We start from the raw sequence: 23,501 nt of genomic DNA on the forward strand, positions 1-23,501 counted from the left end.
TTCTTATTATTGAATCATTAACACTGACCTTAATATTTTTTGGCTTGTAATTCTCCTATGGAGACCATTTTTGAACAGTCTCTTTCTTATTATTGAGTTAACACTGACCTTAACTGATGACCTGCAGTTCATTAAATGTTGTTCTGGGTTATTTTGTGACCTCCTGGATGAGTTGTCCATGCCCTTTTGGAATAATTTTGGTCGGTTGGTTTCTCCTGGGAAGGTTCACCAGTGCTCCATGTTTTCTCCATTTGTGAATAATATCTCTTACTGTGGTTCCTTGGAGTCCCAAAGCTTTAGAAATGAGTTTGTAACCTGTTCCAGACTGATAGATGATCAGTGACTTTGTTTTCTCATCTGTTTTTGAGTTTCTTCAGATTGGGGCATTATGTGTTGATTTTTGCGATCGTTTAGCAGCTTCATGTTGTCAGAAAGGTTCTATTTAAGTGATTTCTTGATTCTACAGGTCTGGCGGTAATAAGACCTGGTTGTGGTTAGTTTCCAAAAAGTATGATTAATTACAGTTAATTATGGGGCGGGGGGGCAAACACTTTTTCACATAGGGCCAGACTGGTTTGGATAGTTATTTTTATATGAAATCGTCATGTAAAAAGTGATTTGTATATTTACTCAGGTAATATTTGTCTGATATAAAATTTTGTTTGATAATCTGAAAAATTATTTTTTGATGCCGCAACACATTCCAAAGAAGTTAGGACAGGGGAAACAAAAGCCTGAAAAAATGAGGAATGCTGGCATAGAGTGTTGTTTTCTGCCTCTTAAATGCACAGATTTCTCCAGATTCTCTCAATCTTTGGATGATATTGTGGACTGTAGATGATAAATTCATTGCAGCTGCACATAGATAAAAATTGTTCCTCTACTATTGGACTATTTGCTAATGCAGTTGTTCACAAAGTTCTGAACCTTCCCCCATCCTTGCTCGTGAATGACTGAGTCTTTCACGGATGCTTCTTTTTACCCAATCATGACACTCACCTGTTTACCTGTTGGATGTTCCAAACAGGTGTTTGAGGACATTTGATGTCTCAGGCAGCCTTGTATTAAAAATTAACATCACTTTGTAATGGATATTACCACATGGGTTTAGGACACTTCAGAAAACTATTGTCAGTGAACACAGTTCATCACTCAATCTACAAGTGCAACTTTAAACTGTGCCATGCAAAGTGAAAGCCAAATATCGACAACACCCAGAAATGCTGCCGACTTCTCTGGGCCTGAACTTATCTGATGCAAAGAGAAAAAGTGTCCTGTGGTCTGACAAAACCAAATTTCTAATTATGTTTGGAAATTATGGTGTGTCCTCCAAGCAAAAGAGAAAAGAACTGTCCAGATAGTTCAAGTTCAAGTAGTTTTATTGTGAATATTGCATACGTCCAGGACATTTAGAGGATTCTTCTATCCAAAGTTACGGCAAACAAAACAAGCAATAGTTGACTAAAGTACAATTAAATAAAATGATAAATTATACAAGAATGATTGAGAATTAGACACTAAATTTAAAATTTATGGGCTCAAATGTACAATACAACAAGGTTACAGATATAGACATACGTGAGGGAAAAAAATATCTAAGACAATAGTGCAATGTAAGAGTAAGTGTGGAGAGGGAATGACAGTACCAGTATAAACAGAACCCATATTGTTCTCAGTGCAAAGTTAAAAAGGGAGTATCTCTGATGGTATGGAGGTGTGTTACTACCCATAGCATGGAGAACCTGTGAAGGCAACATTGATGCTGAAAGCTACATACGTGTTTTGGAGCAACATATGCTGCCATTCAAGGGACATCTTTTTCAGGAATGTCCTTATTTCAGCAAGACGATGCCGAGCCACATTCTGCACGTTAAAAAAAGCATGCCTTCACAGTAAAAGAGTATGGATACTAGACTGTCCTGCCTCCCATTGAAAATGTGTGGCACAAGCAAGAATGGCAAAGAATTCCAGCTACAAAGCTTTAACAATTAGTGTTCTCAGTTCACAATTGCTAATTGAGTGTTTCTAATGTAACACAGTGATAAACATGGCCCTGTCCTAACTTCTTTGGAACATGTTACATGAAACTTAAAATGAGTGAATATTTGCAAGAAAACAAAAAATGTATTATTAAATATCTTGTCTTTGTAGTGTATTTGTTTTTATTTATGTCTTACATAACATTTCAATTTCATTGGAACTGTGGTTGTATAAAATCTCTCCAATAAAAGTTTCTCATTTAAATTTTTGGCTTCTATTCTTACTCTGCAGACTAGTTAGCTGTAATCTTGGTCAAAAGACGTGTGCAAATCTAGAATCAGTTTTAAACCTGGAAAGCTCCTGCCTCAAAAATCTGGACCTCAGTTACAATGACCTGCAGGATTCAGGAGTTGATTTGCTCTGTGCTGGATTACAGAGTTCACGCTGTCATCTGGAGACACTCAGGTTAGTATTACTGTTAAATTGTTACTGAAATAATACTAGTAATATATTACTAGTAATAGACTGTTTACTGGTTTATTTTCATTACGGCATTACGTTCATATTTACCGTAATACTGCTATGCCTTTTAAACTTAAATTCTTTTTATTGTCATTCGCATCACATGTGGTACATGAGGAACGAAATTGTGATCTCACAATCTAGTTTACACCCAGGAGCAATTGTAGATAAAGTAGATAAATATAGATAAAATAAAATAAAAATAAGAACACAATAAAAGGTGGCAGCAACATGAAGTACAGAGCGCAAGTTTGCTATAGCAGCATGATAGTGTGAATTAAGAGCATACAGTGAGGGGAGCAGGACAAAAAGTCTGTGTGCTGGGTGGGTAGGATCCTTCCTGATGCAGGTGGCCCTTTTCCTGCATCTGGATATGTACAGGTGCTGGTCAACGAATTAGAATAATTTGAAACAGTGCAATCATGAAATTCTTTGAATGCATTTTTTGTGCAGAAAGCAAATCAGGTGTTCACCGCACCTGTCCTACTCGTTAGACTAATCACAGAACTCGTTACCTGCAAAAAATTTGCTCAGCTGAGCTTTCCAAAAGGCCCATTTAGGCCATTTAACTGTGACACTGTTGTTTTATTGAATTAGAATAATGGAGAAACCGTTTCATTGAATTAGAATAAATGCTCAAATTTTTGTTTTCTGTGAAGAGTGTTCACTGTGCAGTATAAAGTCAGGGTTGAGTAGAATTTCTAAGTTGTAAAATCAATCATGGGTAAGCAGCGCGACCTCTCAACCGGAATAGTGGCTCAAATTCAAGCCCTTCGCCAACAAGGCTTGACCCAAACTAAAATTGCTGAGCAGCTCGGCATCAGCCAGTCTTCCGTCTGCAAAGCTCTCAAGAAAAACTGCAGCAAGCGCACCAACTGTTCCGGCGTCCGAAAAACTTCTGCTCGCGACAACAAGCAGCTGAGAAAGATCGCAGTCAGCAACCGGTTCAAGTCCACTTCCGAGCTCACCGACTTGTGGAACAAGCAGACCGGCGCTGACGTCTCCAGATCAACCACTTACCGTCGTCTGCGCGAACTCGGCTTCAAATCTCGCGTTCCAGCAGTAAAACCAATGCTGAACAAGAAACAAATGGAGAAACGGCTGAAGTGGGCCAAAGAACACGGCGAGTGGACTGCTGAAGACTGGCAGAAAGTGGTCTTCAGTGACGCTTCTGCATCTCCTTCGGTGACCAAGGTCCTCGTGTCTGGCGTCGTGGTGGCGAAACCTACAACCACGAGTGCGTGAAAAGATCCGTCAAATGCATGTCCGCTCGAGGTGTAGGGAAACTCTGCTTCCTCAAGAAGACTGTCAATGCTGCCGTATATCAAGATGTTCTGGAAACGTTCCTGATTCCGACTGTTGAGGAACAGTTCGGCGAAGAAGACTTCATATTTCAACAGGATCTTGCACCGGCTCATGCGGCAAAGTCGACCAAAGATTGGTTCACTAAAAAACAGCTTGAAGTTTTGGCATGGCCGGCCAACTCGCCTGACCTCAATGTCATTGAAAACCTTTGGGCCATCGTCAAGCGGGAAATTCGCGACAGAAAGCCTACTACGCTGGACCAACTGAAGCAGAACATCGCCACTGCCTGGGAAGCTGTGAGTGCGGAAACTTGCGACAAGCTGGTCAAATCGATGCCGCGGAGACTTCAGGCAGTCATACAAGCCAAGGGGGCAGCCACAAAATACTGAGAAAGTGATGATTGTAATTATAATAAAAATTATTCTAATTCAATGAAACGGTTTCTCCATTATTCTAATTCAATAAAACAACAGTGTCACAGTTAAATGGCCTAAATGGCATTTTTTTTCAGGTAACGAGTTCTGTGATTAGTCTAACGAGTAGGACAGGTGCAGTGAACACCTGATTTGCTTTCTGCACAAAAAATGCATTCAAAGAATTTCATGATTTCAAATTATTCTAATTCGTTGACCAGCACCTGTAGATGTCCGTGCATGTCCAGCAATCTTCTGTGCAGCTTCACCACCCTCTGCAGAGCTTTCCTGTCTGCAGCAGAGCAGCTTCCATGCCACACATAGATGCTGGAGCACACAACGCTCTCCACCACACATCTATAGAAGGAGATGAGGACTGTGCTCCTGAGTCAGCTGTATATATACACCTGTAATTCACTATTGTACTTAATATCCCTCCTTTTTGTGACATTTGTTGCCACTCTGCAGACTAGGTAGAAATCTTAAAAATCTAGGATCAGTTTTAAACATCGGAAGCTCCACCCTAAAATAGATGGACCTCAGTTACAATGACCTGCAGGATTCAGGAAGTGAGCTGCTCTCTGCTGGACTGAAGAGTTCTCACTGTAAACTGCATATTCTCAGGCTCAATTCATTGCTTAATGGTCAACACTGCAATTTCTATGATAAATATAACTTGACCCTGGTTAATGAGTAAGGAAAAACTCACTCGTATTAAAACAAAGAAAAACAAAAAAGACCAAGAAAGACTGTGGATGGCCAAGCTGCTTTGTAAAAAGACAAAGAAAGACTGTGGATGGCCAAGCTGCATTCACTGTGATATTTTTATTTAATACAATTTTTTTAAACCATATGTATTGTTTTTTGCTTTTTACAAATATGTGCTACTTTGTATTGGTCTATCACTTAAAATCTCAATGAAAGTTTGTTGTTAGGTAACATAATGTGAAAAGGTTCAAGAGTTATGAATACTTTGGAAGCCACTGTATGTTAGTCACAGTGTACTCCCATCACTGGCATGGGAAATTGATGCTAGATCCATATATCTCATGATCTGTTGCAGAACGCATGAAAACATTTTAAGAAAATTATTTGTAGTGCATTTTCTCCCCTAAATCACATTAGATCGTCATTGTTTTCCCTGAACTCTGTACTCTGTTTACTCTTTTTGTGCAGACTAGCTGGCTGTGATCTCACCATGAAACAATGTGAAACTATCTGCTGTACTATGAAGTCAGAAAGCTTCACCCTAAAAGAGCTGGACCTCAGTAACAATGATCTGCAGGATTCAGGAGTGGAGCTGCTCTTTGATGGACTACAGAGTTCCCACTGTATACTGGGTACACTTAGGTCAGTCCCAACTGTAATTCATTACTGAATTAAACGAGTAGTGAGTGTACTGGTTCAAATTCTTCCTATATGGTATGTTTATTACCCTGAGTCTATCTTGAAAAAAAAACACAGAACCAAATTTAATTTGTTAATTTCTGTAAGTGGTTCTTTCTCATGACCATGAAGTAACAATAAGTACTAAATAAGAGGAATTGTGTTAAATGGCTACAGACTACGCTTGCATACTAGCTGACAGTGATCTCACCAGGACACTTTATGCTCTGAAAGATATACTCCACTAAAAGTCAAATCAAATCAAATTGATTTGTATAGCGCTTTTTACAACTGGTGTTGGCACAAAGCAGCTTTACAGAAATGTGATCACAGGACAAAGAGTCAGGCAAAAGATTAAACATAGAAAATACAGAATACAGAACCCCCAGTGAGCGCGGAGGCAAGGAAAAACTCCCTCAGAGCTGCAGGAGGAAGAAGAAACCTTGGGAGGACCAAGACTCACATTTAAGGGGGGACCATCCTACCACTGGTCAAATGGCTTTTAAATTAATTTTAAAAAGTCTTTCATACATCCATATAGGTTTTATATATTCAGGAGTATAGCAGCACCACTAATGGCTTATAGAGTAAGATGGATGATGAGCAGCTGATCTGTGGTGGGTGGTGGATGGAGAAGAGCTGACTTCTGGCCAAACTTCCAGTCTGGCCAGACAGGGGACATGAGAGCCTGAGGGTCCAACATCCATCGGTATCGGGGGTCAGACAGGTGGGCAGTCAGTAACTCGGAGGAAGGCAGAGAGATGGAATTAGTTTTACTGCATTTATGTAAAACAGAAAATATAAAACATTATCAGAGTGTGGCTAATGACTCCGGCAGATCTAAATAAAACAGCCTAACTAAAGGCAGAGAGCCAGAAGGTAACATAGACATGGAGGCACCCTGAAACACTGGCATCCACGCACTCCACCGTCCACAAACCTGAGTGACCGTGTGCAGTGGGAGAACAACAGCACCAGCATCTCAGTTTACCACAATACCCTCTGTCCATGAACCCCTGGATCTGCAGCCTTATCTAAAGGGAATAACATTAATTACCAAAAGCTAAACTAAACAAGTAAGTTTTCAGTCTAGACTAAAAGATTGAGACTGTGTCCGAGTCCCGAACATATTCGGGGAGATTATTCCAGAGTTGAGGCGCTTTATAAGAGAAAGCACTTCCTCCTGCAGAGCTCCTCTGAGTTTTAGGAACTACTAAGAAACCAGCACTCTGAGATCTAAGTAATCGTGGTGGTTCATAACAGGAGATGAGGTCTCGTAAATACTCAGGAGCGAGCCCGTGTAGGGCTTTATATGTTAACAGGAGAATGTTATAGTCTATGCGGAATTTGACTGGAAGCTAGTGCAGTGCTGATAGGACTGGACTAATATGCTCAAATTTTCTAATTTTAGTAAGGACCCTGCCTGCAGCATTTTGAGCTATCTGAAGTATATTTAAGTTACTGCCAGAACACCCAGACAGTAGCGCATTACAATAATCTAGCCTTGAGGTAATGAAGGCATGTACTAATTTTTCTGCGTCATGCAGTGATAGGGTGTTTCTTAGCTTGCCAATATTACGGAGGTGTAGAAAAGCTGTTTTAGTAACATTAGATATGTGTTTATTGAATGCTAGATCTGAATCTATAATAACTCCAAGGTTTTTAGCTGCTGAACCAGGGGTGACTGAGAAGTTGGCCAGATTTAGCATTAAGTCTGATCATTTATTTCTAGCAGCTTTGGGGCCTAATAGGAGAACTTCTGTTTATCACTATTTAATAGGAGGAAGTTGTGCGACATCCATGATTCATCATTTATCCTCACAAACTGATAACGATCGGTTAAGTATGATTTATACCATGATAAAGCAGTTCCAGTCACATCGACCATGTTCTCTAATCTTTCTGGAAGGATATTATGATCTATTGTATCAAAGGCTGCACTCAGATCGAGAAGTACCAGTAGGGAAACATAGCCTTGGTCGGCGGCTATAAGCAGATCGTTATTCTAACTAAAGCTGTCTCGGTGCTATGATAAGGCCTAAATCCAGATTGAAATTTTTCATAGATCTGGTTTCTTTGCAGGTAAGAGCAAAGTTGTTGGGCCACAGCTTTTCCTAAAATCTTAGAAATAAACGGTAAGTTTGAAATAGGTCTATAGTTAGACAGTACACTAGGATCAAGATTTGGTTTCTTGATCAGAGGTTTAATTACAACTGTTTTAAAGGCTTTGGGTACACGCCCCAGGGTTAGCGATGAGTTTACTATCATTAACAGAGGTTTAATTATATCTGGTAGTACCTGTTTTAGTAATTTTGTGGGAACTGCATCAAGTATGCAGGTTGTGCTGTTTGAAGAGGAGATCATTCTCTCTATTTCTAGCTGTGGAAGTGGGTTAAAGACTTCCAACCTAACTTCCTTAAAGTCCACTTCATGGAACACCACAGTAAAGTCCACTTTGACTTTACTGTAATCTTTGTTTACCCTCACTCTCCAGGCTAGCTATGTGTAATCTTGGGGTAAAGGCATGTGAAAATCTGGCATCAGTTGTAAGCCTGGAAAGTTCCTGCCTGAAAGAGCTGGACCTCAGTAACAACAACCTTCAGGATTCAGGATTGGAGCTGCTCTCTGCTGGACTGAAGAGTTCACATTGTGAACTGCAGATTCTCAGGTTAGTACCTCTCTCAATTCATTACTAAAGGATAAATATGTTTGAACCAGTTTAATGTCACACTTTTATAAAGCAGTACTACTGATATTGTTGGACTTTGTTGAATTCTTTAATTATTTTCATTTAAATTTCCCACCTTATACAAACTCTTAAACTCTATACACCAGACAAGAACAACGCCGCGACCAACTCCTTTCTAGGTGCATTTTGATCTTTTAAAATCTCTACTAAGCATATAGCAGCATCTTATAGGTCTATAATAACAGATTTTAGCACCTGTTTTGTTTCTGTCTATACTTTATCATTCTTCTTTCACCCTCTTCCTCAATGGTCAATACCCAGAGGACCACCACAGTGCAATTATTAGCTTTCATCAGTGGTCACTGGAACATGTAGACTTTCGAAACACAGTCATAATAATATGCGAGTGGTGGTATTGCTGAAGCTTTTAATACATTTTTCTCTGAATGTGTAATCTAAAGAGCATTTAATGTGCTTGTAGAATTTACAGTTTGCTGTAGTATCAAATGATAAACATAAACCTAAATATATAGTTATTTAAACTTACTTTCTGCTGTCTGAATTTTAAATGCAATGTAATATAATTTCCTTTCTCTCAACGTGACGGAGAAGTTGGCCAGATTTAGCATTAAGTCTGATCATTTATTTCTAGCAGCTTTGGGGCCTAATAGGAGAACTTCTGTTTTATCACTATTTAATAGGAGGAAGTTGTGCGACATCCATGATTCATCATTTATCCTCACAAACTGATAACGATCGGTTAAGTATGATTTATACCATGATAAAGCAGTTCCAGTCACATCGACCATGTTCTCTAATCTTTCTGGAAGGATATTATGATCTATTGTATCAAAGGCTGCACTCAGATCGAGAAGTACCAGTAGGGAAACATAGCCTTGGTCGGCGGCTATAAGCAGATCGTTTGTTATTCTAACTAAAGCTGTCTCGGTGCTATGATAAGGCCTAAATCCAGATTGAAATTTTTCATAGATCTGGTTTCTTTGCAGGTAAGAGCAAAGTTGTTGGGCCACAGCTTTTCCTAAAATCTTAGAAATAAACGGTAAGTTTGAAATAGGTCTATAGTTAGACAGTACACTAGGATCAAGATTTGGTTTCTTGATCAGAGGTTTAATTACAACTGTTTTAAAGGCTTTGGGTACACGCCCCAGGGTTAGCGATGAGTTTACTATCATTAACAGAGGTTTAATTATATCTGGTAGTACCTGTTTTAGTAATTTTGTGGGAACTGCATCAAGTGTGCAGGTTGTGCTGTTTGAAGAGGAGATCATTCTCTCTAGTTCTAGCTGTGGAAGTGGGTTAAAGACTTCCAACCTAACTTCCTTAAAGTCCACTTCATGGAACACCACAGTAAAGTCCACTTTGACTTTACTGTAATCTTTGTTTACCCTCACTCTCCAGGCTAGCTATGTGTAATCTTGGGGTAAAGGCATGTGAAAATCTGGCATCAGTTGTAAGCCTGGAAAGTTCCTGCCTGAAAGAGCTGGACCTCAGTAACAACAACCTTCAGGATTCAGGATTGGAGCTGCTCTCTGCTGGACTGAAGAGTTCACATTGTGAACTGCAGATTCTCAGGTTAGTACCTCTCTCAATTCATTACTAAAGGATAAATATGTTTGAACCAGTTTAATGTCACACTTTTATAAAGCAGTACTACTGATATTGTTGGACTTTGTTGAATTCTTTAATTATTTTCATTTAAATTTCCCACCGTATACAAACTCTTAAACTCTATACACCAGACAAGAACAACGCCGCGACCAACTCCTTTCTAGGTGCATTTTGATCTTTTAAAATCTCTACTAAGCATATAGCAGCATCTTATAGGTCTATAATAACAGATTTTAGCACCTGTTTTGTTTCTGTCTATACTTTATCATTCTTCTTTCACCCTCTTCCTCAATGGTCAATACCCAGAGGACCACCACAGTGCAATTATTAGCTTTCATCAGTGGTCACTGGAACATGTAGACTTTCGTAACACAGTCATAATAATATGTGTGAGTGGTGGTATTGCTGAAGCTTTTAATATATTTTTCTCTGAATGTGTAATCTAAAGAGCATTTAATGTGCTTATAGAATTTACAGTTTGCTGTAGTATCAAATGATAAACATAAACCTAAATATATAGTTATTTAAACTTACTTTCTGCTGTCTGAATTTTAAATGCAATGTAATATAATTTTCCTTTCTCTCAACTTGCCTCTCTGATTTCCCTCTTTCTGTGCAGATTATCTGGTTGTATGGTCTCAGAGAAAGGCTGTTCTTCTTTGGCTGCAGCTCTAAGTTCAAATCCCTCCCACCTGAAGGAACTGGACCTGACCTTCAACCACCCAGGAGAATCAGGACAACAGCTGTTCTCTGCTAGACTAGAAGATCCAGGCTACACGGTCAGGTATGAACAACTGTTCTGATGTGTGTGTTTGTGGGTGTTGGTAAATGTGGAGGATTATGTGTTATTGGTCTGGTTGTGCACAACCTGTTGAAAGTTAGCAAGCAGCTCCCCTCAATCTTACAAGTAGTTCTGATATTGAACATGGTGTAAAAACAACCATATTTTTCAGTTAAGGAAAAATGGAAAATATGAAAATCTGACAAATTTGCCAAATCTGACAAATTTTATAAATGGCATTTTATATGTGTAAACATCTCGAAAATTGTATTTATTAAAATAGTAATTCAAATAGCCAAGTGAATTAACTTAACTACCCTGCACTAGTGAAAAGTGTTTGTACACAAATCTGTGTGGAGGCATTTACCAATATGGCTTGGTCACAACTTGGCTATGGCTTGGCCTATTAAAAAAAACTTAACAAGAGACTAGGTCTGAGAATGTCTGTCTAAAATAAATTTTTATAAACATATAAACATTAAAATGTAAGAATGCTTAAAACACTGTGAAAACTGTGTCGAACTCTGAAGCAAAAACTGGAGCTTAGAAAATTCACAAAGACACAAAAATAAAAACAAAGACTGTCTAAATCCAAACTGAAATAGCTTTCTAATAACTGCAAAGAATAATAAAGTAACTAAGTATATTTAAAAATATATATTTTTCTCTTTTGAATTTGCAACATACAATTTGTCCTTTTTATTTTTTACATTTTGATTGCAGTTTAAATTTTTTGGCACAAAATTCATTCCATAGACTCTTCTGAACCTGTGGACTCATGAGCTGTGCAATTAAGTGTAAATGTCTGCAGCATTTGGAGCCAATTTTGCTTTTCCCTCGAGTTTAAGGCTCTAATTAAGCCTGGACAAAAAAATTATATCGGTAATTATCGCAATAAGAAATGTTTAAATAACGTTGACATTATTCTTGTGCTATATCGATATGTATTTTTTACAGAATCTTTTACAGACAGACGTTTTGTACTGACGTCAGTTCGAGCTGAACACAATAGGTCTCCTAACCTCCCACATAAGACACTTTTTCTTTACTGAAATTCCCACAAGTGCCTAAAACATTTGCACAGTACTGTATATTTAAAGTATTATATAGTTTTTGTGAGAGGAGGCTTCAAAGAACTAAATACAATTTTCAGACAGTTGTAGGTACAGATTTCCATTGCAGGGATGTTTAGCAGTTTTTCGGAGGGCTTCAAAGTATTTATATCGATATCAAAATGATATTACATTGACCGAAATTAAGGAATATATTGTGATATAAATTTTGGCCATATCGTCCAGCACTAGCTCTAATCATGTTGCCCAGCATGCAATTGAATTGCTCAAAATTGCCATAACCCAGGGGATGATAGCTTGTAGTTCTTGCCTTTTTTACCCCGAGAATCTGCAGTAACTCTTGAATCAGGTGGTTCTCGAAATTTGAACCTTAGTCTGAGTGAATGTGCTCCAGGAATCTATACACACAGAAGAATCTGTGCCATAGTTGCAAGCTACTTGTCTGGCTGACCGGTCATTGCAGACAAAAGAATGAGACATTTTAGTAAAATGGTCTGTGACCACCAAGACGTTCACACTCTTACCACAAGAGTCTTTTGCACTCCAAAAATCTATACAGACCAGTTCTGTTGGTTGTGAAGTTCTCACACTATCGAGTGGAGCTTGGCCTTCGGACTCTGGGGTCTTACTCACTACACAGCCCTTACAGTGCTTGACATATTTCTGTATGTCTTTTTCCATGTCAACCCAAAAGAATCTCTGCCTTGTCAAGTAGAGTGTTCTGCTCTGTCCTTGGCATAGGTGTCAAGTAACAAAGTAGAAATATTTGTTACCTTATTTAAGTAGAAATTTTGGGTATCTATACTTAAGTGGATTAATTTTTTATTTAGATGACTTTACTTCTACTCCTTCCTTTTTTACGCATTTATCGGTATTTTCTACTCCTTACATTTTTAAAAATAGGCTCATTACTCATATTTCATTCTGGCAACATAAAAAAACAAACAGATAAATCGCATCATTAGGAAAGCTTGTGGTTGAATAACAAGTATAAACATATACCATTCAGACCCTCTTTTTGATTGTATTTGATCTATCCTACCTGCACGTCACATCAAACTCCAGCAAGAACAAAACAGATGCATGTAGCTTTATGGAAGTGGCTCGACAGGAAAGGAGCGAGATGTCACGCTCTGAACTGAGACCCATGAGAAAGTTTGTAGCAAGGAAGACCCCAATTATGTGTCGCCAGCTGCAGCGAGTGGCTTTGGAATGGTTGGATGTAAAAACAACCCTTTCGGAAAAGTAAACTGAATGTTTCCTTCAGTCAGTAATGGACAAGATATTGTAGTAACCTAGTGATGCACTAAAGAATTTGAAATGTTTGCTGCGGCTTGGTACTTGCCTATACATGCCAAGGTTTGCTTGCTAGGTCTAGGCTATGATTCAGGGTTGAAATCTTGCAAGCAAAAGCTAATCCCAGGATTTCACTCCAATTGCCTGGCTGGCTCTGGTGCTAATTGAACCTAATCCCTGGGATGGATTTTTAATTTCTGGACCTGGATTACCCACCTTTAGCTACGCGTGAGTTTGGGTCATCCTTAAAGAACCATTCTAGGTTCCTAGCTGGCTAAGAGAGTAGGCAACACTGGCATCAAAAGCAAAAAGCTTCTACTTTATTGTCTTAAGGCGCCCTGGCCCGCACATGTCATAAAATATCATAATTAATATCTGTCTGTGTTTATGAATAATTATAGGCTCAATACAGACACCTAATATGCAGTATATTAAGTCTTAGAATCTCTGCCTTTCAGTTGTCTTGCCTATTTCCTTTTATAAAATACACATTTACGAAATATGCCTTTTTCTATTAAAAATATTATTTATAATTTGCATATTTGCGTTTTTCGTACATCCATATTTGATCCAATGCGGACATGTAATACGGAACTGCAAACCATTTCACTGTACAGTTCCTGAATTAGATCCAAAAAAGTGCGTTAGGCTGTTTTATACAGTTTTACAGCAGCTTGTGTAATTAATCCCCCAGGGTTTCTAGAGGTCAACACTCCCACACACCAGTGCTTACCTCTCCCTGCTGCTTCAAAATCGCTCCAAATGAGTAAATCCATCAATCCAATTGCCAAATCCTCATTTACGTTTAAGAAATTTGAGGCATAAAAAATTATAATAACGATTGTAACGTCTTATTTAAAGGTTTGGCTGGGTTTACAGCTTACTAATGCACATGCATAATCTATGAAGAAAGACATGTGAATCAGCTCTGTCGACCAATCAGGTGCGGGGAGGGATGTAACCCGACACTGTTACTGAGCAGAGAGTCCTATTTTTCTGCTTTGTTTACTGCAGAACTCTGTAAATTCATATGCCATAGATTTGATAGCTTAAATATTATCTGCAACAAATATAGACAAAAAGAGAATTAAATGAATCCAAATTTTTGACTGGTACTTTACAGTGCATCCGGAAAGTATTCACAGTGCTTCACTTTTTCCACATTTTATTACGTTACAGCCTTATTCCAAATTGTATTAAATTAATCTCTTTCCTCAAAATTCTACACAAAATACCCCATTATGACCATGTGAAAAAAGTTTTCTTGAGAGTTTTGAAAATGTATTAAAATTTAAAAACAAAGAAATCATATTTACATTTACAAGTATTCACAGCCTTTGCTTAATACTTTGTAGAACCACCCTTGGCAGCAACTACAACCTCAAGTCTTTTTGAATATGATGCCACAAGCTAGGCACACCTCTCTTTAGGCAGTTTTGCCCGTTCTTCTTTGCTGTACCTCTGAAGCTCCACCAGGTTGGATGGGAGACATCCGTGCACAGCCATGTTCAGATCTCTCCAGAGATGTTCAATCGGATTCAAGTCTGGGCTCTGGCTGGGCCACTCCAGGACAGAGTGGTCCTGAAGCCACTCCTTTGAGATCTTGTCTGTGTGCTTCGGATCGTTGTCCTGCTGAAAAATGAACCGTCGCCCCAGTCTGAGGTCAAGAGCGCTCTGGAGCAGGTTTTCATCCAGGATGTCTCTGTACATTGCTGCATTCATCTTTCCCTCTATCCTGACTAGTCTGCCAGTTCCTGCTGCTGAAAAACATCCCCATAGCATGATGCTGCCACCACCATGCTTGACTGTAGGGATGGTATTGGCCTCGTGATGAGCAGTGCCTGGTTTCCTCCAAACATGACGCCTGGCATTCACACCAAAGAGTTCAATCTTTGTCTCATCAGACCAAAGAATTTTGTTTCTCATGGTCTGAGAGTCCTTCAGGTGCCTTTTGGCAAATTCCAGACGGGCTGCCTTGTGCCTTTTACTAAGGAGTGGCTTTCGCCTGGCCACTCTGCCATACAGGCCTGATTGGTTGATTGCTGCAGAGATGGTTGTCCTTCTGCAAGGTTCTCCTCTCTCCACGCAACGCTGGAGCTCTGACAGAGTGACCATCAGGTTCTTGGTCACCTCCCTGACCAAGGCCCTTCTCCCCCGATCGCTCAATTTAGACGGCCGGTCAGCTCCAGGAAGAGTCCTGGTGGTTCCAAACTTCTTCCATTAACAAATGATGGAGGCCACTGTGCTCATTGGGACCTTCAAAGCAGCAAATTTTTTTCTGAATCCTTCCCCAGATTTGTGCCTTGAGACAATTTTGTCTCTGAGGTCTACAGACAATTCCTTTGACTTCATGCTTGTTTTTTGCGCTCTGACATGCAGTCAACTGTGAGACCTTATATAGACAGGGGTGTGCCTTTCCATATCATGTCCAATCAACTGGATTTACCACAGGTGGACTCCATTTAAGCTGTAGAAACTTCTTAAGCATGATCAGTGGAAACAGGATGCACCTGAGCTCAATTTTGACCTTCATGGTGAAGGCTGTGAATACTTAGATGGATAGATAGATATAGATAGATAGATAGATAGATACTTTATTGATCCCGAAGGAAATTTAGCAGCCAGTAGCAGTTACACAACACAGTCGAAACAAACAGTACACAGTAGAAACAAACAATAAGTATTGTAAAATAAAATAAGAGAGCACAGTGAGGAATATAAGACTCTAAACTATAAAATTATAAACTGAGACTTAAAAATATATACATAAATATATAAATACAAAAAAACTATACAAAGTGTGAAAGTAATCAGTCATAGATATGAGGTAGTGCAGTAAAATAATAATTTAAGTATAGAAGGTATCAGCAGATATGACAATATTAAACATAAACCTGTGCAAGTATTGTATTTAAGTAAGGTGCGTAGTGTAGTGTCCAGGAGTGCAAAAGTACAGGATGTACAGTAAAGTGTCCAGGAGTGAAAAGGTACAGAGTGTACAGTAAAGTGCCAAGTGTCCAGGGATGCAAATGAACAGTATATACAGTAAAAAGGCAAAAGAGTCCCAGGGTGTAGATGTGTAGATGTGTAGGGTGCTTTCCAGTACAGATAAAAAAGGCTGATTAAGAAAGCACATATTGAGACTCGTTCCTCATCTGTCCTCTCTCTTCCGGCTCCACTGGGAGGAGTTGAAGAGTCTGATGGCTCTCGGAACGAACGATCTTCTCAGTCTGTCCGTAGAGCAGCTCTGTGACAAGAGCCTGCCACTGAAACTGCTCCTCTGATCCATAATGATGAAATGCAGTGGGTGACCATCATCATCCATGATGGAGAGTAGTTTTTGCAGTGTCCTCCTCTCTGCCACCGTTACCACAGAGTCTAGCTCCACACCAACCACGGACCCCGCACGCCTGACCAGCTTGTCCAGACGCATCTCGTCCCTCTTCTTCATGCTTCCTCCCCAGCACACCACAGCATAGAAAAGACAGCTGGACACCACAGTCTGATAAAACATCAGCAGGAGCTTCCGACAGATGTTAAAAGACCCCAGCCTCCTCAGGAAGTAGAGCCGGCTCTGCCCCTTCTTGTACAGGATGTCTGTGTTGGCTGACCAGTCCAGCTTATCATCCAGATGCAGTCCGAGATACCTGTAGGTCTTCACCATCTCCACATCAACTCCCACAATGGATACTGGCTGTATGGGTGGCCTGGCCCTGCGGAAGTCCACCACCATCTCCTTGGTCTTGGAGGTGTTCAACAGCAGGTTGTTTCTATTGCACCACGCCACAAAGTTTCACCAGGTGTCTGTACTCCTCCTCCTTTCCTCCCCGTATACAGGCCACAATGGCAGTGTCGTCTGAAAACTTCTCCATGTGGCACGTCTCAGAGTTGTACTGGAAGTCTGAGGTGTAGAGTGTGAACAGGAACGGGGAGAGCACAGTCCCCTGTGGTGCTCCTGTGCTGCAGACCACAGTCTCTGATGTACAGTCCTTCAATCTGACATACTGAGGTCTGTCAGTGAGGTAGTCTGTGATCCAGGAGACCAAATATGAATCCACCTGCATCCCCACCAGCTTGTCTTTCAGTAGGAGAGGTTGAATGGTGTTGAAAGCACTGGAAAAATCAAAGAACATGACTCTCACAGTGCTGCCTCCGCTGTCCAGATGAGAGTGGGTCCGGTGGAGAAAGTACAGTATGGCATCATCCACTCCCACTTTCTCTCTGTAGGCAAATTGCAAGGGATCCATTGCATGTTGAACCTGGGGTCTGAGGTGGTGTAGAAGCAGACGTTCCAGGGTCTTCATGATATGTGATGTAAGGGCGACAGGCCTGAAGTCATTGAGCTCACTGGGGTGCGTCTTCTTGGGTACTGGAACCAGGCATGATGTCTTCCACAGCGTGGGGACCCTCCCCAAACGCAGACTCAGGTTGAAGATGTGCTGCAGGGGAGCCCCCAGCTCAGCTGCACAGGACTTTAGTAGTCTGGGACACACTTTGTCCGGCCCAGCTGCCTTTCTTGGGTGGAGTCTCCTTAGTTCACCTCTAACCTGGTCAGCAGTGAAGGTGTGCAGAGGGGGAGGAGGAGGGGGGACTACAGTGGTGCTGGTGGTCAGGACAGCTGAGTGTGGGGAGGAGGGGTGAGCGGGGGCTGAGTTGCTTGATGAGATGAGGGGGGGTGTGGAGGAGGTGTCTGCCAGAGCTATAGGGTCTTGAACAGGGCAGTCAAACCGGTTGTAGAAGGTGTTGAACTCATTGGCTCTCTCTATTTCACCATCTGCGGCACTGTCCATCCTCTGCTTACAGCCAGTGATTGTCTTCATTCCATTCCATACCTCCCTCATGTCATTTTCCCTCAGTTTCTGCTCCACCTTCTTCCTGTAGGACTCCTTGGCCTCTCGCAAATGGACTTTGAGCTCCCTCTGTACGCTCCTAAGCTCCTCCTGGTTGTTATCTTTAAAGGCCCTCTTCTTCTTGTTTAGAAGGCCTTTAACATTGCTGGTAATCCAGGGCTTGTTGTTAGCAAAGCAACGCACAGTTTTCACAGGAACAACAATGTCCATGCAAAAGTTCATGTAGTCCGTCATGCAATGTGTAGTCCCCTCAATGTCATCCCCATATGGCTCCTGCAATACACTCCATTCAGTGGACTCAAAACAGTCCCTGAGAGCTGCTTCAGCACCAGGAGACCATTTCCTGAAGGAGCGTGTAGATGCAGGTTGTCTACGGACCTGGGGCTTGTACTGGGGTTGCAGGTAGATCAGGTTGTGATCCGATTTTCCCAGAGGGGGCAGAGGTGTGGCAGTGTATGCATCCTTTACGTTGGAGTAAAGGAGATCAATAGTTCTGTTCTTCCTGGTGGGACAGTTCACATACTGGTGGAAAGCAGGGAGTACTGAGTCCAGCGTGTTGTTGTTAAAGTCCCCCGAGATGGCAATGAAAGCTTCAGGATGCTGTGTCTGAAGTCTCGCGATGGTTGTATGAATGACGTCACACGCGGTCTCAGCATCAGCACGAGGATGGATGTAAACACAAACAACAATGGCGTGGGAAAGCTCTCTGGGCATGTAATAGGGTCGGAGACTCACCGCCAACAGTTCAACATCCCGACAGCAGATGATCTCCTTCACAGTTACATGTCCTGGGTTACACCATCTGATGTTCACAAACAGCATGAGACCCCCACCTTTGTTTTTGCCGCTCCGTTTGGGGTCTCTGTCCGCTCTCACGGAGGTGAAGCCGGGGATAGCCACGTTAGCATCCGGAATGTTGCTAGTTAGCCACGTTTCCGTGAAGCATAAAATGCTACACTCCCGATACAACCGCTGGTTACTAACCAACGCTGCCAGTTCATCCGTCTTGTTGGTCAGAGCGTTCACATTCCCCATCACCACGGAAGGAACAGATGGTTTAAACCTCCAGCGTTTCTCCATGCGCTTAGCTTTTAGCTTGGCTCCAGCTCTACACCCGCGGTAGGGTCGGCGGAGCTCCGCCGGGATGTGATGCGTCTGGCCGGCGTGTTCCTTTGTTCGCAGCGCTAGCAGCTCTTCCCTCGTGTAAACAAGGTTAGTTCCCCGCGCGCTCACGAAAGTGGATTCCATGTCCATAGGACATACAAGTAATCACTACACGAGTGATAAAAGCGTCTAAAATAAAGTAAAACTAAGGAAAAAAGGCTAAAACGTACACAAAAGACGGAGCTACTGGAAAGGCTGCCGCTCAGCACGGCGCCGGAAGTAATGTAAATTACTTCCGTAATGTAATGTAATGGAAATATTATTTCTTAGTGTTTTATTTTTAATACATTTTCAGAACTCTCAAGAAAACTTTTTTCACATGGTCATAATGGGGTATTTTGTGTAGATTTTTGAGGAAAGAGATTAATTTAATACAATTTGGAATAAGGCTGTAACGTAACAAAATGTGGAAAAAGTGAAGCGCTGTGAATACTTTCTGGATACACTGTATATTATTGCTATATGCAATATTTGTAAGTTCATTGTGCAAAGCTACAGTCTACAGCTGGTTGGTAAAGCATGTAGTAAGGACAGGTATGATACAGTCTGTGTGAGTCTGTCTGTAAAAGATTTTCATAACATCCCTCTGAAGACTTTTTTTTTCAGTTTAACTAGTCATTGGGGGTTTAGTGCACTATAGGCCCCTATAGTGCGGCCTAGGCTTCTGTTTATAAGTTTTTTTCCCTTTATATTACTTTTACTTTTATACTTTAAGTAGTTTTAAAAGCAGTACTTTTAGACTAATAAAGGTTTGAGTTGATACTTCAACTTCTAAAAAAGTATGTTTGATCCCCAGTATCTATACTTCTACTTGAGTAATGAATGTGGATACTTTTGACACCCTTGGTCCTTGGTGACCAGCATCATCATGGACACCCTGCAATACCATGTCTAGCAGTAAAGCTGGAACAACATACTGATGGCATTTCTTTCCAGACAAATGCTCTTTGCAGACATGGTGCAATATCCCATCTAACAATATTTAACGTGTCCCACTGTTTGAGGGTTTTCTGAGTCTTGAATGTCTCCTTTGTCCTCTCTCACCTTGATGGCTTTCTACCTCATGTGTTATGTAACAGAATCACCTTGCTATTTATCTTGAAGTTCCTCCAGCGACAGAACAGTTAGTTTACTGTGACCAATCGATGAGCAAGGTATTTGCTTTGAGCAAGATTAAGAGACTTACAAGCAAAAGCAAGACAGTCAGCCTGGTGTGGCAGGGGGTGAGCATCTTTTTTGGTTTGATCGTTGAGCTATCGGTAATCCACACATATTCATAGGTCACCACTCTTCTTTCACACAATCACTAGCAGTGAGGCCCACTCACTGGAAGATTTGTGAATGATCTCATGCTCCTCCATTTTTGAGAGCACCTGCCTATTGCCTAAAGCTTATGGTAGTCATTGGCTTTGCCGCTATCTAGTGCGTTCTTTCAAAATATCTTTTCATGTAGCTCTAACGACCATTCCTTCCAGTACGTCGACAATAAACTATTCAACATCAAGACATCAGCTAACCCAAGTTTGTTTACCCTATCATGGAGACTGGAAGTTGGTAGCACTTAGTCTGCTTTTGATGTAACACCTTCACATCACTACAGAATGGCTGATGGAGGTTAAAGTCAAAAGTCACCTCAAGGGCCAGGAAAATAAATTAGCCACTCTTGATTTTCTCTTAAATATTACTGGCCTATCACATAGGTCCTGTGTCTTGACTGGGTCTCACCTATCTGCATTCATTGAAGCTACAACCCTCCCAACTATGATGATTATCTTATGGTCTTGAGACCTTAGTGGCTCCATGAGGATGGCACTCCCCTCAGAAACTGTTGTAGTAGAACTATATAAATGCTTTTTTATAAATATTTTTTTTTTCACATGCTTGAACACTGTAGCTAATGTAATATATATATATATATATATATATATATATATATATATATATATATATATATATATATATATTGTAATAAACTGTTTTCAGAAGAGATAAGTGTGTAGATTAATTTAGCGCTCCTCAGGACAAAAAAGTATTCAAAACTGCTGGATATCAGTGTGAATCGGTCATTTAAAGTGGCCCTCTGAGCTGAGTGGAAGGCTTGAATAAAAAGCGACATAAATGTTTTAATTTAAATAATAATTTAAATGACAGGTGTTCCGAATTTTGACTCCCTGGTAGAATCCGACTTTCCTTCATGACGCTGATAGATAGATAGATAGATGCAGTTTTTGTGTGTGCACACTCGAGCTCCTCCACTCTGTGTCAGTTTATACTGGACGAGCTGAGGAAGCCGCAGCTCCGCTCGGACAACATTTAAAGGCACTTTGCTGTTTGTGTACCGCTCACCTCAGAATGTTTATAACTATGCGTCTGCCAGGTAAGATTGTTGAAGGCCACTGAAGACAATTAAAGGCTATTGGAGGTTATTGAAAGGGCTATTGGGCACAGAAATCAGTACAGGCTGGTTAGATAAGTGATTCACTTCCTCGTCCCTCACTGCAGAGAATACGCAGCGCTGTCACATTTTCGTAAAAGAAAATAAACTTCTTCTGTGCTGTACTGTTTATTAACATCATTATAACAGATTTCGTTCATTCCAGCTATTTGGGAATTCAGTTAAAAGCTCCATTTTATTGCTGTAACATTACTTACTAAAAAATGTGGAATTTAAATCGGGTCTGGGCTCGTAATCACAGTTTATGAGGGCGGGCAGAGTCAGGCTGGATTTTTTTTTGCCCAATTCAATTCAATTCAATTCAATTTTATTTATATAGCGTGTCACAAAGGTTGTCACAAAGCCGCTTTACAGGTAAAACAGGTCCACGCCTCTTATGAGCAGCACCACAGAGATGCCAATTTTATGGTGACACAGTGGCAAGGAAAAACTCCCTTTAAGAGGAAGAAACCTTGGAAGGAACCAAGACTCAGTCCGAGGAACCCATCCTACTCGGGTTGACCCGCTCAGTACAAACAAACAACAAACAAATAACAGAACAAAACAGTAGAGAGAATTATGGCTAATATAACAGGTACTAATTTATGAATATAAGAATGTGATGGGCACAAACTATAGAGCTATGTCTAATACAGAGACAGATACTGAGTGTGTTAATGGTAATCAGTGCAGGGCTGCAGAGCCGGAGAACAACACAGCGGGCAGTGGAGAGCCAGGCTGGGAACATCAGGAACAGCATCTCCATACATGTAAAAGAGATAGATAGAGAAAACAGAAAGGAAAGGAAGAGAAAAAAAAGCAGAAGTTAGAAGGGTTGTGAAATAATTCTGATGAGTAGAAGGACAGGGCTGATTCCTGAAAGCTGGAACCACAGACGGACACATCCAGGCAGACCGGCGTCTCAGCACATGTGAGAAAGATAGAGAGAGAGAACAGAGAGGGGAGGGAAGAGAAAGGGGTTAGAATGGTTTTATAAAACTCTGCTGGAGTGGGATGGGCACTTGGCAGCAGCAGCTCAGGACATGGGGAGAGAAAGAGAAAGCAGATGATTAGGACAGGGTTTATATATGCTGGATAAGCTGTAGAGGAAGAAAATTGTAATGAGACATTACTCAAAAGCTTGAGCAAATAGAAATGTTTTGAGTCTAGATTTAAAGATTGAGAGTGTGTCTGAGTCCCGTATATTAATAGGGAGGCTATTCCAAAGTTGGGGAGCTTTATAAAAGAACGCTCTTCCTCCTGCATAGTTTTTTCTAATACGCGGGACTAATAACAGGCCAGCGTCTTGGGAGCGGAGTGAACGCGGCGGATTGTAAGGAGTAAGGAGTTCCTGTAGATAATGCGGGGCCAGACCATTGAGGGATTTATACGTCAGGAGAAGTATTTTATAATCTATACGAAATCTAACAGGTAGCCAATGTAGGGATGAAAGAATAGGTGTAATGTGATCGAACTTTCTAGCTCTGGTAAGCACTCTTGCGGCTGCATTCTGAACTAGCTGGAGTTTATGGAGTAATTTATGTGGACTTCCAGCCAACAACGCGTTGCAGTAGTCCAGCCTGGAGGTTATGAATGCATGTACCAGCTTCTCAGCATCTTCCAGAGAGAGTATACTGCGGATTTTAGCTATATTTCTTAAGTGGAAGAATGCAATTTTGACTAATTAGGTGACCGTCTATGTCTACAGTATTAACATTTATGTTTTTATCAATATTAGGACCTAATAGAAGGACCTCAGTTTTATCAGAATTAAGTAAGAGAAAGTTGTGTGTCATCCAATTTTTAATGTCTTTAATACAGTCTGTTATTTGATTTATACAGAGCTACTCGTTGGGTTTAGCAGATATGTAAAGTTGCGTGTCATCAGCATAGCAGTGAAAGTTAATACCATGCCTACGGATAATTTTACCCAGTGGTAGCATATAAAGAGTAAAGAGTAATGGACCCAGTATTGATCC

General features: G+C 40.7%; 2 protein-coding genes and 1 long non-coding RNA gene across 13 annotated transcripts in view; 2 read left to right on the forward strand and 1 right to left on the reverse strand.

The window, feature by feature from the left end:
- The window catches only part of LOC125784528 (NACHT, LRR and PYD domains-containing protein 12-like), a 207,534-nt gene that overhangs the window by 173,964 nt on the left and 10,069 nt on the right, over positions 1-23,501 (forward strand). For 6 of the 10 annotated variants that reach the window (XM_049468279.1, XM_049468289.1, XM_049468290.1 and 3 more), the window contains 5 exons: positions 2,272-2,445; positions 5,397-5,570; positions 8,101-8,274; positions 9,715-9,888; positions 10,544-10,708. In XM_049468279.1, the coding sequence (XP_049324236.1) occupies positions 2,272-2,445; positions 5,397-5,570; positions 8,101-8,274; positions 9,715-9,888; positions 10,544-10,708 (861 nt within the window). The remainder of the gene's footprint in view (positions 1-2,271; positions 2,446-5,396; positions 5,571-8,100; positions 8,275-9,714; positions 9,889-10,543; positions 10,709-23,501) is intronic. The other 4 variants (XM_049468292.1, XM_049468293.1, XM_049468294.1 and 1 more) reach the window with 3 other exon arrangements.
- LOC107197415 (NACHT, LRR and PYD domains-containing protein 12-like) overlaps positions 1-23,501 on the forward strand; it is a 122,152-nt gene that overhangs the window by 88,582 nt on the left and 10,069 nt on the right. The window lies entirely within an intron of this gene.
- LOC125784801 (uncharacterized) overlaps positions 1-23,501 on the reverse strand; it is a 177,119-nt gene that overhangs the window by 14,529 nt on the left and 139,089 nt on the right. The gene's annotated exons all lie outside the window — the stretch shown is intronic.

This window comes from Astyanax mexicanus, chromosome 1 (assembly GCF_023375975.1).
Source record: "Astyanax mexicanus isolate ESR-SI-001 chromosome 1, AstMex3_surface, whole genome shotgun sequence".
Taxonomy (NCBI): Eukaryota; Metazoa; Chordata; class Actinopteri; order Characiformes; family Acestrorhamphidae; genus Astyanax; species Astyanax mexicanus.